The sequence below is a fragment of the Rattus rattus genome, chromosome 15, assembly GCF_011064425.1.
Source record: "Rattus rattus isolate New Zealand chromosome 15, Rrattus_CSIRO_v1, whole genome shotgun sequence".
In the NCBI taxonomy this organism is placed as follows: domain Eukaryota; kingdom Metazoa; phylum Chordata; class Mammalia; order Rodentia; family Muridae; genus Rattus; species Rattus rattus.
Window position 1 is genome coordinate 43,553,150 of NC_046168.1, and position 15,995 is coordinate 43,569,144.

The 15,995-nt window shown below is 37.0% G+C and overlaps 1 protein-coding gene across 1 annotated transcript in view; it reads right to left on the bottom strand.

Moving 5' to 3' along the window:
• Nucleotides 1-14,104, bottom strand: part of Cd226 (CD226 molecule) — a 74,254-nt gene extending 60,150 nt beyond the window's left edge. The window contains exons 1-2 of the mRNA XM_032886043.1: nt 13,943-14,104; nt 13,354-13,692 (exon numbers count right to left, since the gene is read on the bottom strand). Coding sequence (XP_032741934.1) covers nt 13,354-13,692; nt 13,943-13,988 — 385 coding nt within the window. The 5' untranslated portion in view covers nt 13,989-14,104. The remainder of the gene's footprint in view (nt 1-13,353; nt 13,693-13,942) is intronic.
• Nucleotides 14,105-15,995: the final 1,891 nt, after the last annotated feature.

The following is a 15,995-nucleotide window of genomic DNA, read 5'->3' on the forward strand; positions in this document are numbered from 1 at the left end:
TACGGAAGCTGGCACAAAGACAGACGTTTAAGGTAATCTTGGGAGCACAGATCATGTGTAACCGGGCTAGATTTTCTGCAGGGAATTCTTCCAAGACATGTGTGAAGCTGTAAAGGTGAAGCCTAAGGTTCAAGGAGAAACGGGGCATTTGATGATGAGAGCTGCAAGAACTGAATGGAACTCTAAGTCATTACCCCATGTGTCCCAGGTGTCTGATAAGAAGCTACAGGATTTGCTGTTTAGCATGCTGGGGTTTCGATTTTGCATTTTAGTCTCCTTTCTTCCCTAAAGAAGTGGCAATGATTACCTATGCCATTGTGTACTGGAAGTGTGCATGGCCTCTTTACTTTGTAGGGGCTTAAGTTAGGAATTTGCCTTGTGTGAGAAAAAAAGACTTAAACTTTGCACTTCTGAACCATTTTTGTCACTGTAAAGACTTGCAAAGACTGTTGAACTCAAACTAAACATACACAGAATTAAGAGTTGACCACAAAACTTTGTGGGCAGTGGGGAATAGTCAGTCTAATGTTCTAAATATGAAACATCACCCTCAGAGTTATGTTAAATAATTGTTCCCCTGGTGCTATTGGTACCATGTTCAAAGACATTGGAACATGTGCCTAGTTCCCTAGGGCAAGGCCTTTGCCGCTTAGAGCCCTGGTTTTGGCATGCTTCCTGCTTCCTTATCGACAGTGGCATGCTCGTTCTGCTACCATAATAGCATGATAGCCACCACTCCTTCCTCACTGTAATAGACCAAATTTTCTAAGCCACAAATTAAAATAAGCGTTTCCTCCCTTAAATGGGTTCTACCCAGTGCCATGGCCCCAGCAATGTGAAAGTAACCAATACAACTTGTTGCTGTCTTAGAATGTAGTTGTTTTAGTTTTTGTGCAGAGGCAAGGAATATTTATAACCAAATTTTTCTATGGGAGGAAATTCCTTCCCAAATATAAATTTGGTCTCAGCCCTCCCTGCTTGCAAACCTGAAATCTCTAACATCACAGAGTTCGTCAAGTATAGTCGGCCTTCAAACCTCTCCACTCCATTTCTTTCCTCACCTGCCTATAGTTTGTAATCACCATTACTATACTTCAACCCATCATGTCTTCATAATTCTCACTCACTTCATGTCCTTGTGCTGACAATTCTTTCTGCTGAAATCTTTGAACTCTACATACATCCTGATAGTATCACATGTGAACTTCTGAGGTTCCTCTGGAGAAGCTGTAGCTTTTAACTTTCCATTTTTCTACTGCAGCATTTCTATCAGAATTTAGCACGTCCTGTTGATTTATTTTATGTTCAGAGCTCCAGATAAGGAACAGCTTCCTACTCGAAGAAGGGTACTGACATTACAACTCTCCCAGGCCCTGTGACTAAAAGGCCAACAATCACACACTCCAGGAGTGAAGTGGACCAGACATCATGTGCCTGATGAAAACAGCTTAGAACCACTTCCTCTGTCATAATTATGTCTCTTTCATTATCTCTGAAAATTAACATCAATGAGTTGTCTTCTCATTAGCCAAATAAAGGAGTTTTTACTCTATTTTGGTTTTAGTTTGAATTCTGTTCTTCCTCTGAGGGATTGTTTTTACTTTACAGGAATGTTCTGGTTGAATATATCTGGATAAACATACTTAAGGGACTACTAAGAGACATTAATCATTTATTATCCATTATTACCAGTTCCCTAACACATAGAGAATCTCCCATGATAAATGGCCAGCTATCAGTTACTAAATAGTTCACTAAGTTATCTATACTGGAAATAGAAGTACTGCAAATATGTTGCAAGATTTGTAATTTGCTCTAAATAAAGTAACATATTATTTTTATATTATAATATATACTTAGTATAAGAAATGAAAAGCGATTTCATCATTGAGAAGAAAGTCTGTATTTCCTGAATGTATGTAATGTTTAGAAGTCAACCAGGGTCAGTAGAATAACTAATGTTAAAGAACTACAGAGATAATTTAGAACTGCTGAATTTAATAGAAACCAGGAATCATCTCTTCACTAAGCAAATAAAGTGAAGAGACCAAGATTCAGGACACAGTTTAAGAATTCACAATAATGAGAATAAGTGCCTAGTAGGATTATCCTTCATGGTCCTAACAGTTGCACTCCAAATAGCTGAAGTGATTATTTTCACACAAATTTAGGAGAGCAGTTTTGACAGGAACAATGGTAGAAAAATTAGCAAGTTCTGGGATAGTGTGGGAAAAAAAGGGTCACACTGTAGAAAGACAAGCCTAGAGGTTGGAGTATGAAAGGTGTTGGTACTAAATACAGAGGGAAGAAATCCGAACCAACTAGAACCCAGTACATGATTTTTCAAGTCTCCTGCTTCCAACAAAAATTTTCTATGTTTCTTTTATAGAACCAACCATTCTGATTTTTTTCAACCTTATTGCTCCTTAATGAAGCTTCAACTACTCTATCTTAGAACTAATAGAAAAATCATAATTTGCCAACACAAATACCCAAGTATTAAAATATTGAAAGGATTAAGAGGAACCTTTGAAGCAAGGGACAGCTCCAATAAATCTGACTCAGAATGTGGGGGTTGGGGAAATAGTCTATACAAATAAGATGCTGAGGATATCTTAACTTAGTTCTAAATAGCAACTGCTACAGAATTCAGTATTTTATATGGTAGAAACCAGTCACCCATGTGATGCTATCAACATAGTGCAAACATAATAAAAGGAAATACTACACAAAACCAGTCAGATAGAAGAATCAAACACAGGAGACAAAGTGCATAGCTAAATTGTCCACATTCTGTCTTGAACCTCTCCTTTGAAAAAATCTTAGTACACTCAGATTGCTCTTCTGACTGGTTACTTAGTCCATGAGAATAAAAAATATATTGACTTTTATGTCATGATGTGCAACGGAAGAGACACATAAATTGTTTGCTTTGAAGCAATTGCCTCTTCAGATGACTAAAAGTTATTCTGAATAGAAAGTCAAAGAATGTTCACTGGAAAGTTTTCATGGTTAACAAATGGAAACAATACTAAAATGCAAATATTCTGGTTTTAAATATATATACATATAAATTCTGGTTTAAAAGGTAAAAGTCCCAAAAGAAACCCCAAGAATACTGGAAAATATGTTTAAAAGTCTAAAGGAAATATATTCTAATAGATCTAAAGGGTCCTGTGCTTAAAATAAAACCTCTTATGGCTAAAATGCAAAGTCAAAGAGTCATACTCAGATGAAGGTACAACCCTAAGAAAAGTAGAGGGACCATTCAACAGGGAAGAGTTACAATGCCCAGAGGTACAAATTGTAATGAGACCAAAAGAATGCTTGAAAATACCTGCCCGCAGCTCCAAAATTAAATGCAGATAAAATTTCAGAACATCAAGGAAAGGGAGTAAGTGAAATGGAGTCACAGACAATAAATGTTTTTCAGTGGATAAAGAGAGAGTGACTTTGCAGGAGAAGCCCTTAGAGAATGAACCAACAGACACCATGTTTTTGCCAAGAAATGATGAGCCTTTGATCTTATATACTGAGAAAATTCACCTCCCTGGGAAAACTAACTCTATCCCCACTGAATTTGCTTTATAAATGCAGACAGCCAAACTATATGACACAATCTCACCTATCATGTTTCAAAACACTCCTATGTTTTCACTGGGTAGTAGTCTAAAGATGGATAGGGCATTAAATTTAAAGCTATTATTCTAACTCCTGAATCCAGAAAACTGGGGAAAGGTTTTGATGCTTACTGTGTAACCAAGCACAAACTAAGATAAGAACTGCAGCATGGTCTTGTTAAGAGGAAATGTCTACCCTGGGACTGGAGAGATAGTTCATCAGCTAAACACATTGTTTAGCTAAACACATTTGTTGCTCTTGCAGAGAACCCAGATTTCATCACCACTCCCCATATGGCAGCTGACAACCCTCTGTAACTCCAGGAAAAACACTCATGCACATAAAATAAATAAATCTAAAGGAAATTTAAAAGAATGTCTACTTCCAATTCTAGAATTTTTGGGAGAAATACCATGTGGCAAAGAAGAATGAAAGAACATAACTTTCAAACTCTTTTATATACTTTTTGCTTACATATAAGTAAAGCTGTATTCCCCTTTCCAAACTTAGTCCTTGCTACTCTTCTACCGTTGGAACTGAATGTCATTCATAACTCCTTTATCCTTACCAATGCCTCTGACATAGTCAATAGGTGTTGTCACTACTTGTTCTCAAATACGCACCTTAATCTCCATCCCCATTACCCTTCTGTTTTCCCAAACTGTCAGTCTCACAAAACTGTATTTCTAAAATCTACTTTTATCATCCCCATTCATTACAGTTTTGCTCTTGTTTGAATTTACTTTCCATAAATGATCAATCAGATATTTCTCTTCTATTCAGACCTCTTTGGCAAATGAGATATGACAAAAATCCTCTGTCACTACCCAGGAAAGTGTTTTTGACTTCCTGAACAGAACTCATAAAAGAAAAATTGCTATGTTCCACTTAATAATAATAATAAGTTACTATTATGAAATTATATTAATAAAATAATAATAAAATTAATGCTTTCCTATATATATCCCAGGATCAATAATAATGAATTTGTGTTGAGGTATCAGCTCCTAGTACTCTATTTCTTTGTTTCTTTATTGAGCATGTCTTCTAAGTTACATGTTCCCAGAAATGATGTACACAGGGGGAGTAGAGAAAACTCATAGCATTTGCAAACAACATAGGAAATATATTAGTCACACTTCTCATTGTTGTGACCAAACCAGGTTTATTTGGGCTCACAGCTAAAACACAATCCATAATGGCAAAGAAAGGTATGGTAACAAGAGTGTGAGGTAGCTGGTCACATTGTATACATAGCTATGAAGAAGAATTTTAAAAAAGGACTAATACTCAGGGCACCATTTTATTCAGTCCAAGCCTCCAACCTGGAATGGTGCTAACCATATTCCAGGTGGTCTTTCATCCGTAAATATTTATGGAAATGCAGCAAGGGGGAGAGGCAGCTAGAATTGAATGCAGAAAGTTTTCTTTATTGGAACAGAGGAAAGTAAATTAAGTAATCTATAGTACAGACTGTCTTGTGGGCCTTGGTTTAAAGGCTGTGTCCTCTCTGTTTGACAGGGTTCTCTTTCTCTCAGTTACTTGACCTGACCCATCTTTCTACTTTCTCAACCCAACCACCCCATATACTACTGCAAGATGTGGCCAATATGTAACGTTCACTTTATAAAAACTTTACTAACTGCTATGTGAAATCCAGTATCTAGAATTTGTACTTCCCGACCTATCCCAAAGCATGTGACAAAATGTTATATTCAAAGCCCATTTCCCGGCTCATGGTTCCCACCAAACCAGAAGAAATTTTACTCATCTCTTATTTCCCCAGACTTTGCTGAATGCTAATTAGCACAATCTTCCATCTAATATGTTTAGCCAGCTGCTGTTATTTCAACTCACAGATAAAGGCCTTTCTTATATAATAACTCACAGCAGAGGCGTTTCTTAGCACATCACACACACAAACATGTACATGTATAATTTCCAATAAGATAGAATGGATTTGCATACGTATTTAAATTATTGTTACCATTCAATCTAAACATCCAATCAATTATAATTCTATGCACAATAGTGCCACTTGACAACAATGTTATAATTTTCCCTATGGTCTAATTCTTTAATTCTGCTATTTTAACAAAAATGTCATGGTTATACTACATGAATAATGAGAAAATAAATATCGAGTCAGTTCAAGGAAATGCAGTAATAGTTCTTGGACATTTCCATCTGATTAAATTCTTATTTTTATAAAATGGTTCTAGCATATGAGAAAAATAGAAGGTCTATTTATAAATATCATTTATTTAACTATTCATAACTACATATTTTTAAAGATATTAGAGAAGAGACTGGGTGAAAAGCAGAGTGGTAGCTCACATGCATGAGAACTGAATTTTTATCTCCAGCACCACATATATAGAAGCAGATAATGAAGGGTTACACTGAGAAATATGATGTCATGACCTCATGAAAAATACTATCTGATGGTTAAGTGCTCTAACATTACCAAGCCCTCTATCAAAAATAATAATGGAATTCCTTGGATTTTTTCACTTGAAAAATAGTGTATGTTCAATTATAGCATGCAGTTTGTAAAGAAAAATAAATTCGCTCTATACATTCATGAAATTAAATGGAAATATGGTTAAATTTTTCCTATAATCTGGGGATTTGAGGCACTGTGGGAATCCAATGCAGTTAAATCTTCCTGGAATATATGAGGGTGACCTTAGTGAGGAACCCTGGTAATGGAGGATAGAGTCTGAACTGGGCATTTTTATAACCAAGCAAGTGGTGAGGGATAGGATTACATTCAGTTGAGTTGTTGGCTGAGACAGCTCCATGATCTATTCAGGGTCAGCTAGAATAGAGGGTCAGCCTCAAAAAACAAACAGTGGGGCTCCACTGCTGATGACAACATCGTGACAGTTCATTGAATGTAGAGAGTTTGAGCTAGTGACTGCATGAAGCATTCACACCTACATTCTATTCTCTTTGGCACAGGAAGGTACTGTGCAAGCTGTCAAAAGAGAAACCAGGACACCAACCTAACCACAAAAACTTTGACCTATAATCTGTCCTGCCTAGAAGGTGTGCTGGGGCAATGGTGGTTTAGAACTTGTGAAAGTGACCAGCCAATGTCTGGTTTAATTTGAGGTCCACACCATGAGAGAGCACATTACCTACACTGTGTAGATGGCCAGGAACTAGAGACTGGATAGCCCAAAGACCTAGATAAAACCAATCATGACTCCCCCACTCCCAACAAAAAACAATGAAATGATTCTTAATCATATTCTGCTACATTCATGGATCAGTGCCTTGTCCAGTCAACATCAGAGAGGCTTCCTCAAACAACAGATGGGAATAGAGTGAGTGCAGAGAACCATAGCCAGACATTATATGGAGAGTCTAAATATGGAATCTCTATTGGGTCCCTCTCTTGCAAGCTTGAGCAACCCCACAGAAGAAGGTGAGGAAAGATTGTAAGAGTCAGAGGGCATGGAGGACACCAGAAGAACATGGTCCATTACATCAACTAAGCAGTGCTCATGGGAGCTCACAGAGACTAAAGCAGCAAGCACCAGGTCTGCACAAAGTCCTTTACATATATATTATGGCTGTAAGCTTGGTGTTTTTGTGGGACTCCTAACAGAGGGAATGGGTGTGTCTCTGACACTTTTTCATGCTGTTGAGACTCTCTTCCTCCTATTGGATTGCTTTGTAGTCTTAGTATAAGGGCATTTGCCTTGTCTTATGTTTTGTTTTATCATCTTTGGTTGTTCTTGTAGTACTGATCCTTTCTGATAGGAAATGGAGGAAAAGTGGATCTGAACAATAAGGGAAAAAGGGAGAAGCTGGGAGGAGTGAATAAAGGGAAAACTGTGGTCATAACGTAGTGTATATGAGAAGAATCTATTCTCAATTAAAAAGAGAACACACACAGGACATGCACACACACTCATATGCACACTTTCACTAAGACTTTCTGAACTTTTAATATGGTAGAAGAATGAATTTCATACTGCTCCCAAGAAATAGCACAAATTTGTATTGGAACCAGTCAGCTGAAATGAGAATGTGAACTTCTGTAATCATCCTGATGATTAAGTTGAACATTTGAACACAGAGCTCATGCCCATATTTTATTCTTACTGACCACTATCTTTACCCTTGCTGCATTCCCGAGGCATGGCGCTCATTTCTATTTCAAGTGTTAGTAAATATAAATTGGCACATTATCACTCTTTCCCTAGACATCTTCCTATATCCCTCTTCTGTTGAACATAGTTTTTTCTCTTGACGCCTGTCTATGGGATATGGTCTTTCCCTAGACATGATCTTTCCTAAACCAATATCCTTTGGATTATGGACCTTGCCTTAGATACCTTTCTATACCTTCATCTTATGGAACATAAATATTTCTTTCTGGGAAGATTATGAAAAAGAGCAAGGTTTTAAAGATGTAAGTTGGCTAAATAGCTGAAGTCAGGAGAAAATTTCTCACATTAAGATTTATTGGATTGTGAATAATCTCTCTAGGGAAGTGCCAGGAGTCCCATCAGTGGAGTTATTTAATTAAAACAATTCTAAAGTAAGTACATGAGATGTTGCCCCAGGGAGTCATTTTGCATTGATCCCAGAAGAATTGACTTGATGGTCTTAAAATTGTTAGCAGTTTTAAAACCTTTATTGTCTTCAGAAATAGTTTCCCACCATTTTCATGAAGGAATGGAGAGGCAATCCTATTTCTAATCACCACTACCTATAAAGTCAAAACAAAGGGCAACATCAAAAATGCAGTTTGTAAATCAGGTTGTTTCTTTACAGTTTTAAATCAGATCTCTACTGACAGCATTACCTCAGAGAAAATTCATAAAGATTCTCTCAAGCCAGCTCTGGAGCTGAGAGTTTTATTCTCTACACTTCCTTCAGTAATTATTTTCTTATTTGCATGTTCAAAATTCAATGTTTTTATTCTTTAAAACAAAGTCCATGGTCTTGCCTTTAGTCAGTACTGTGACTAGTTTATGTGTAAATTCCTGTAATGGAATTTTAATGTATGCACTAATTCTCCAGAAATCTATGCTTGCTCTCTGCAGCTTTTGACTTTTGATGAGAAAAACTCAAAGGCATAATGAAGCCTAGACAGTCTTGGATAAACCTGACCCGTGGGCTAGATATGTTCCATGGTAATGTTGATAGGTATCAAATACTGAAGCGTGCTCACTCTTACTCATGCATGAGGCCTTGTCTCCACCACATACCAGTACCCACACAAACCGACACCCCAAAACCTGCTCTATAGAGGAAATGTGTTCCAGATTTTGTAGCTGGCTGCTTCTTTCAGACTGGGTAAAGAGTATCTACAGTAAGGACCAGAGGAAGAAGTGTGGATTTACTTGACCTTTGAGAATTAAAAGAATACAGATAAATATCTGAACAATTTCCAGTAATCTTTGAAATAAGAGTCTGTGGGAGATTATTTCTTAGTGACCCTCTTACCAGCTTTGAAACATCCTTTTACAATCAGAATGACCTTAACCTTTTGACCAAGTCTACCTTAATCACTTTGTACCTGTCATTTTATGCATTTTACTTCTTTGTTAATTCTGGATAATCAAAAGAAAAATCTGAAATAAAACCATGCTGGTAGAGCCTATCAGCTGATAGTCTGATAAAGGCTATGAATTGTAAGCCAGGATAAACTACATGTAGAGCTAAGGTTTGTGCCTTTTTAGCTTCAAAAATCACTGGACATATTCTAGAATAGTTTAGTTTCTTAATAAGGATTTGGTGGATGAGTTAATGGATGAGTTCATTTTTCCATATCAGCAAGCCTATTTAAAGAAACTAGATCTAGGACACTCTTCCCTTTCCACCTTTGAATCCTGACATCATACTAACACTACAGGGGAAAAAGCATACTGTCCCAACTTGATCTAGAGGTGAACATTATTGTCTTTTAATACTATTTTACCATGGGTTCCATGGGACTACTACCAGTTCTGAAGCCGCAAATATTAAAGGGACCTCTGGACACTGCTAACCAGCAATAAACATGCATGGACCATTTAGCTGATATGTCAACTGCTGGCACCTGGGCAAAGAGTGCTAGACTAGCAGGGGTAAGAAAGGGACTGTCGAAAGGAGTGTGGAAGACATGAACATCTTTGTCCCACTCACGAAGAATGACATGCTTTAAAGGGACATAGTGAGCAGCAACTCTATGTCCAACCTAATTGATCTCACACCACTGATCTATTTTTTTCAGCTTCATCTTTCCACACCTGTCTCTCTCCCTCCTTTCCCCATAATTTCCATGTTTGTATGTAATCACCCTCACACACTTCATTTTGATCTTTCTATAAGACTATGGCCTTAGTCTTTTCCTTCTATTCATTGATATTTTTTAACTTTCCTTTTCACATATGCTGGGTGATAAAATAACTTGAAAGCTGGTATATTCAGTCCTGAAATGCTCTTCTACTCTACTGCTCCATAACATAGGTACTTAGAGGCTATGTTAACTCAGGGACCAGAAGGACTTCCTTTCTTATAAGCCCAATTTGGTCTCCTAATCCTCTGTCATTTTAAACTAAAATTAATATCTTCCAGTTCTTAAATCATAAAAATTTGGGTGCATTCATAAAGCTTCCTTCTCACTAACATTCAGGCCAAATAAGAGTGGAAATTTTTTGCTTACCTTAAGTAGTAATCTTTGAACTTCTCAAAAACTGAAATTAAATATTTTCAACATCTTCCTAGAAGCTCAGTGTATTTGAAAGAAATGCTATAATAGAGTTCTGAGAATAGTAAATAAAATGTCTCTATATGAGTATCACTGTGATGATGATAATTGAAAACTGGTGGTCAATCCTAACTTTATGCTCTTCCTGATCATGTTTTAGAACTTGTTTCTTGTAGCTTTCTTTTTGTTGTTGTTGTTGTTGTTGTTGTTGTCTATATGTCAATCAATCATGTTTTACTCAGTCTTGCATATCTATACAATGTAAAAGACAGGAACCACACCCAAAGTCATCATTGGTATGCTTACTTCCTTAGTGTGATTTTGCTGAGATTCATTTCTGTTGGTGAGCATAGTGATGAGTCCTCCCTTAGGAATGCAGTTTCCTACTGCATGGATGAGCCCTTCATATTTGCCTATCTTACTCTTGATGAGCTTCTGGGTAGTTTTCCAATATTGCTCCTGTCATCAGTGTTGGTATAAACATGGATGGGGATTTCTAATTCATGTGGGCAAGCTCTAAGAATAGCAAACAGAGCAGAATTATTGTACTATAGACTATGCAGTCCTTTAGCTAGCTAATGAATCATATCCCAAAATAGGTGTGAGATTCATCTCTGTTGGCAAGTATGTGATGTTTCTATGTCTCTATCTCTCATCTCTCCTTTTTAAATTAGGCACCAGAAAATGTTCTCTTCCTGTGGTTGAGTATTCAAATGTACTACAAGAGATACTCAATTGCTTCATAAAGAGTAGATTTCAAGTGAAAGTTGAGCAGGATATTGGAATGGGTCTCTCTCTGGCAGGTCGGGGAGGTGGTTATTTAACTAGAAATATATTTTATTTAACTGACTACTAAGGTCAGAGATCCAAGGTGATCAATGTGCTCCCCAAAACTTCCACAAACTCTGCAATCAATAAACTGTTTTGAAAGGTCACTACCTAAGTCACCTTAGCATATTTTACCATGAAATTGGGAAAATAATACAGCATCAGTTTTTACTTAAGAATCTCTATTTTAAAGCTAATAAGCATTTTAATGTCATTTCCACTAATAGTATTTCTTATCCAAAATGAGATCTCTAACTAGCTCAATTCTCTGTTTAAATACCAAGGAATGAAGGAGAGAATAATACACAAAGGGTCTATACATATATATGCAATGGTCACTTATCATCCTTTCCAGTCCTAGAGACTCATGACTCCCCATACATCACTTAACATCCAATAATGGTGTTACCCATATGGGACTCATACAGATTAGAGGCCTTGGAAAGGCCAGAAGACTTTACTTAGCCCAGCACTCCCATATGCAGATATTGCAAAGATAATGTTTATGGCCAAGAGTACAGTGGGGAGGGATAAGGAAATCTGTCTAAGGTACTGAAAGGATGATTCTTCTACCATAGAGAGTTACAAGTTAAGAACAGAAGTCAGTATTTGTGACAATCATATGGTATCCCTCTTTCCTGTGAAATTTAGACAGTTTTATGCACATTAGGGTTTCTGATTTCTAAATTTCTTTCTTTAATATTAAATAGATCAACTCCCTCTTTATATTATAATTCTGACAATTTACTATGCACATTAGGATTTCTGATTTTTAAGGGTTTTTTCTTTTAATATTAAATAAACCAACTCCCTCTTTGTGTTGTAATTCTGACAATTTATTATGCACATTAGGATTTATGAATCTTTAAGTTTGTCTTTAGAATTAAATACATCAATCCTGTCATTATATTATATGAAATACAGTACTTATAGATTTTGTTAAGTTGTAAATAAAGCATAAAAGGAGATTTTTTAGATACATTCTAAAGTAAATGTTTAAATATAACAAATATGTTTAATTTCTCCATTATTCTTTTTCTAAAAACCTATCCTTTGAAAAATTTTGAGATTTAAAAGGGTAGTTTTTTTAATAAATTATTAATAACTTTTTTCTTTTTTTCTTTTTTCTTTTGCATAATGACTTTGCTGTAAATTTTTGCATATAAATGTATTTTTTCTCTATTTTTTCAGAGTTACATTTTTATTTTTTTATTAGATATATTTTTTAACTTACATTTCAAATGTTATTTCCTTTCCCGGTTTCCTGTCCATAAGACCCCCTCCCGTTCCCCTCCCTCATCCACCCCCCTAATTCCCTCCCACCAACATTTCCATGCACTGGGGGGGTCCAACCTTGGCAGGCACCCCTTCCACTGGTGTCCTTACTAGGCTATTCTCTGCTACATATGCAGTTTGAGCCCTGGGTCAGTCCATGTGTCCTCTTTCAGTAGTGGTTTAGTCCCTGGAAGCTCTGGTTGGTTGGCATTGTTGTTCTTATTAATAACTTGATGTGTTGTTCTGTTACTTCAGTGAAAGGGAGTGAGCCACTAACATAGGGTTTTATGGAAAATGATGGCTATAAAACCCAAACTTTCTTTGATGTATCATACTTAATCCATATGGCCATATGAGAAGAATCTAAGCATAGTCACTGGTACAGTTAACATGCATCATTATTCTCTTTCTGACACAATATCTATCACTTTCAAAAGGAAGTATATGGGCTGGAGATGAACTTGGTCTTAAACTTTGCTCAGAATTTGCTAATAAAATCAGAGTACATCATGCAGAAGAGATCCTAGATATTAAGGTGCTGAAACCAGTGCCAAACGACCAGCAAACAGGTCTGGGCTCATGCATTGCTGAGATAAGCCTTAAAAGAAGGGATTGCTCTGAATCTACATGCTGAAAACATTATTTGAATCTAGACTTATGTCATCATAAAGACTATGTAAATCTCCATTTCCTCCCAAATCATTGAAACCCAGGCGACACCTCCATTCACAAATGACGGCAATTAAGAAAAAATGGGATTGGTTACAACATTATTCTTTGAAGAAAATTAACATCAAAAGTCTAGAAATGGAATTGGGAAAAGAATACAATAACATTTTAAGCTAGTTGGGTTAATTTAGTTTAGTTAGAATTAAACATTGTCAATCAACCAAAAGAAAAATAAAGTTTTTCCTTACCTGACTGGACAACTTTTATCTTCTTTTCCCAAGATCCACTTGGGAAAGCATGAAACAAGCAGGTGTAGATGCCGATGTCTGCTTCAGAGGCATTGTAAAAGGAAAGGCTCATGTTGCGGAACCCCACTGTTGCATTTAGAAAGTGCACTCTATGGAGGTAGTTAGGATCTATATGCATATTATGGTTAGGGTGGTAAACAGCTATGTTCACTTTCTTTGTGCCAGTGTTCTTGGTCCACTCCACCTGGGTTAAGTTATCCGTCAATGGATATACACATTCCAAAGTCATAGTCTCAGAAAGACGAACAGTTGTGTCCCACAATGTCTCTTCACACAGCGCTAAAATGTATATCACATAAATTGAGTTAGATTCAATGATGATAAAACCAAATAAATAAAATTCATAAGACTTAACAAATAGTATGCTAAGTTCATGGCGAAGACTGACAATTTCAACTACAAAATTGGTTTTTGTAACTTTTAGTATTTCTGAACAAGGGAGAAAATGCTTAAGAGATCCTGTGCCTGTCACACTCAAACACCAAAAACAAAACAAAACTTTCAAATGAAGACATAGGATTGGCTTTACCTTTGTGCACATGAAGAATAGCCAAAAGCCAAGTAAGATAAGCCATCTCTGGAAACGGTTCAGGAGGTTGGACTGTTTAAAAAAAAAAAATGCGTGTGTGATGTTATATTCACAACTCAGCATGAAGAGCTATTTCCTTCCTCTCAGATGTTATCAGCTTCTTCTTTTTCTCTGAAGTATGAGCACAGGAAAGAAGTTTCAGCTTCAAAGGAAGGTTTGCTATCGTACAGGGATGGATAGGCTGCAGTTATTTCTCTGTCGAATAATCAGTTTACTTCAAAAGATACAACTTTCAAGAAAGATTCTTTTATTTGACAAATGTTTACTGAGTGTGTCCTCTGTGCCAGACTCAGCTCTGTGCGACAAGAATATACAAAAATACAACTTAAAAATAAAGTTGCATGCCGTTTTATTAAGAAGAGATTGACATGATGCTGAAGGTGGTTGGTACCTGAGAAGTGAAAAAAAAAAAGCAGGGCAGTCAAGCTCTTTTGATATAGGCAGGTCCAGGAACTGCTCACTGAGAAAGTGAAATGGGTTGAAGACTGGGGTTGGTGGGAGGAGCCTAAATTGCAGATAACCACTCAGGTGTGGCCTTCCGGCCGCACCACACCTCCAGGTTAGATTTGAACAAAGATGTACAACAGAATGGACCTCCAACTACAAAAAAATTACTGTTCGGGAGATATACAAATATACCGTTATATCTGATGATTTTTCCACTTTTTTTATTTTAAAATAAGTATGGAGTACTGACAAATTAGATATTTCAACAAAGTCCCCTTGGAGGCTACACCTTATATATAACTATGATATACTGTCAAAGTGAAATTGATTTCTAAGACTCATCATTTCTCTCTTTCTTCAGTTATAGGAACAATTCAGGGTTGTGGCAAGATAGGTTAGCCAATAAAGATGCTTGCTAAAATGGCCTGTTGAGAACACATGAAACTCAAGAAGGATGACCAAAATGAGGATGCTTCACTCCTTCTTTAAAAAGGAAACAAGAATACCCTTGGGAGGAGATAGGGAGGCAAAGTTTAGAACAGAGACTGAAGGAACACCCATTCAGAGCCTGCCCCACATGTGGCCCATACATATACAGCCACCCAATTAGATAAGATGGATGAAGCAAGGAAGTGCAGACCGACAGGAGCCGGATGTAGATCGCTCCTGAGAGACACAGCCAGAATACACCAAATACATAGGCGAATGCCAGCAGCAAACCACTGAACTGAGTATGGGATCCCTGTTAAAGGAATCAGAGAAAGGAATGAAAGAGCTTGAAGGGGCTTGAGACCACATAAGAACAACAATCCCAACCAAACAGAGCTTCCAGGGACTAAGCCACTACCCAAAGACTATACATGGACTGACCCTGGACTCTGACCTCATAGGTAGCAATGAATATCCTAGTAAGAGCACCAGTGGAAGGGGAAGCCCTTGGTCCTGCTGAACCCCCAGTGAACGGGATTGTTGGGGGGAGGGTGGTAATGGGGGGAGGATGGGGAGGGGAACACCCATATAGAAGGGGAGAGGGAGGGGCTGGGGATGTTGGCCTGGAAACCGGGAAAGGGAATAACAGTTGTAATGTAAAAAAAGAAATACCGAATTTAATAAAGATGGAGGGGAAAAAAGCCTGTTGACCTGAGTTAGAGCCTCCAGAACCTACGTAAAGGTAAGGGGATAGAACTAACTTCACAAAGTTATGCTTGGACCAACAGAGGTGCACCATGGCACATGATAAATTAATATAAATAAATCAGTAATTCTAATTCTTAAAACTTTGTGAGTATTTCAACAAGACAATCAAAAATCAAAATTACACCTTTACAAAAAAAAGGAATTATATTTCATTTGGTCCCATTAGCAGAACCCAGATACAATGTGCATATTATAAATGAGGTCATTTCTTATACTCAGCGGGAATTTCATGTTCTCAGAAAACATCTCCCTGTTTTATACTCATGTATATACACACAACAATAGTTTATTCACACTGATAATCTTTTATATGGAATCACATAGGAAGTTCAAGAGGCAAAATTGTCTT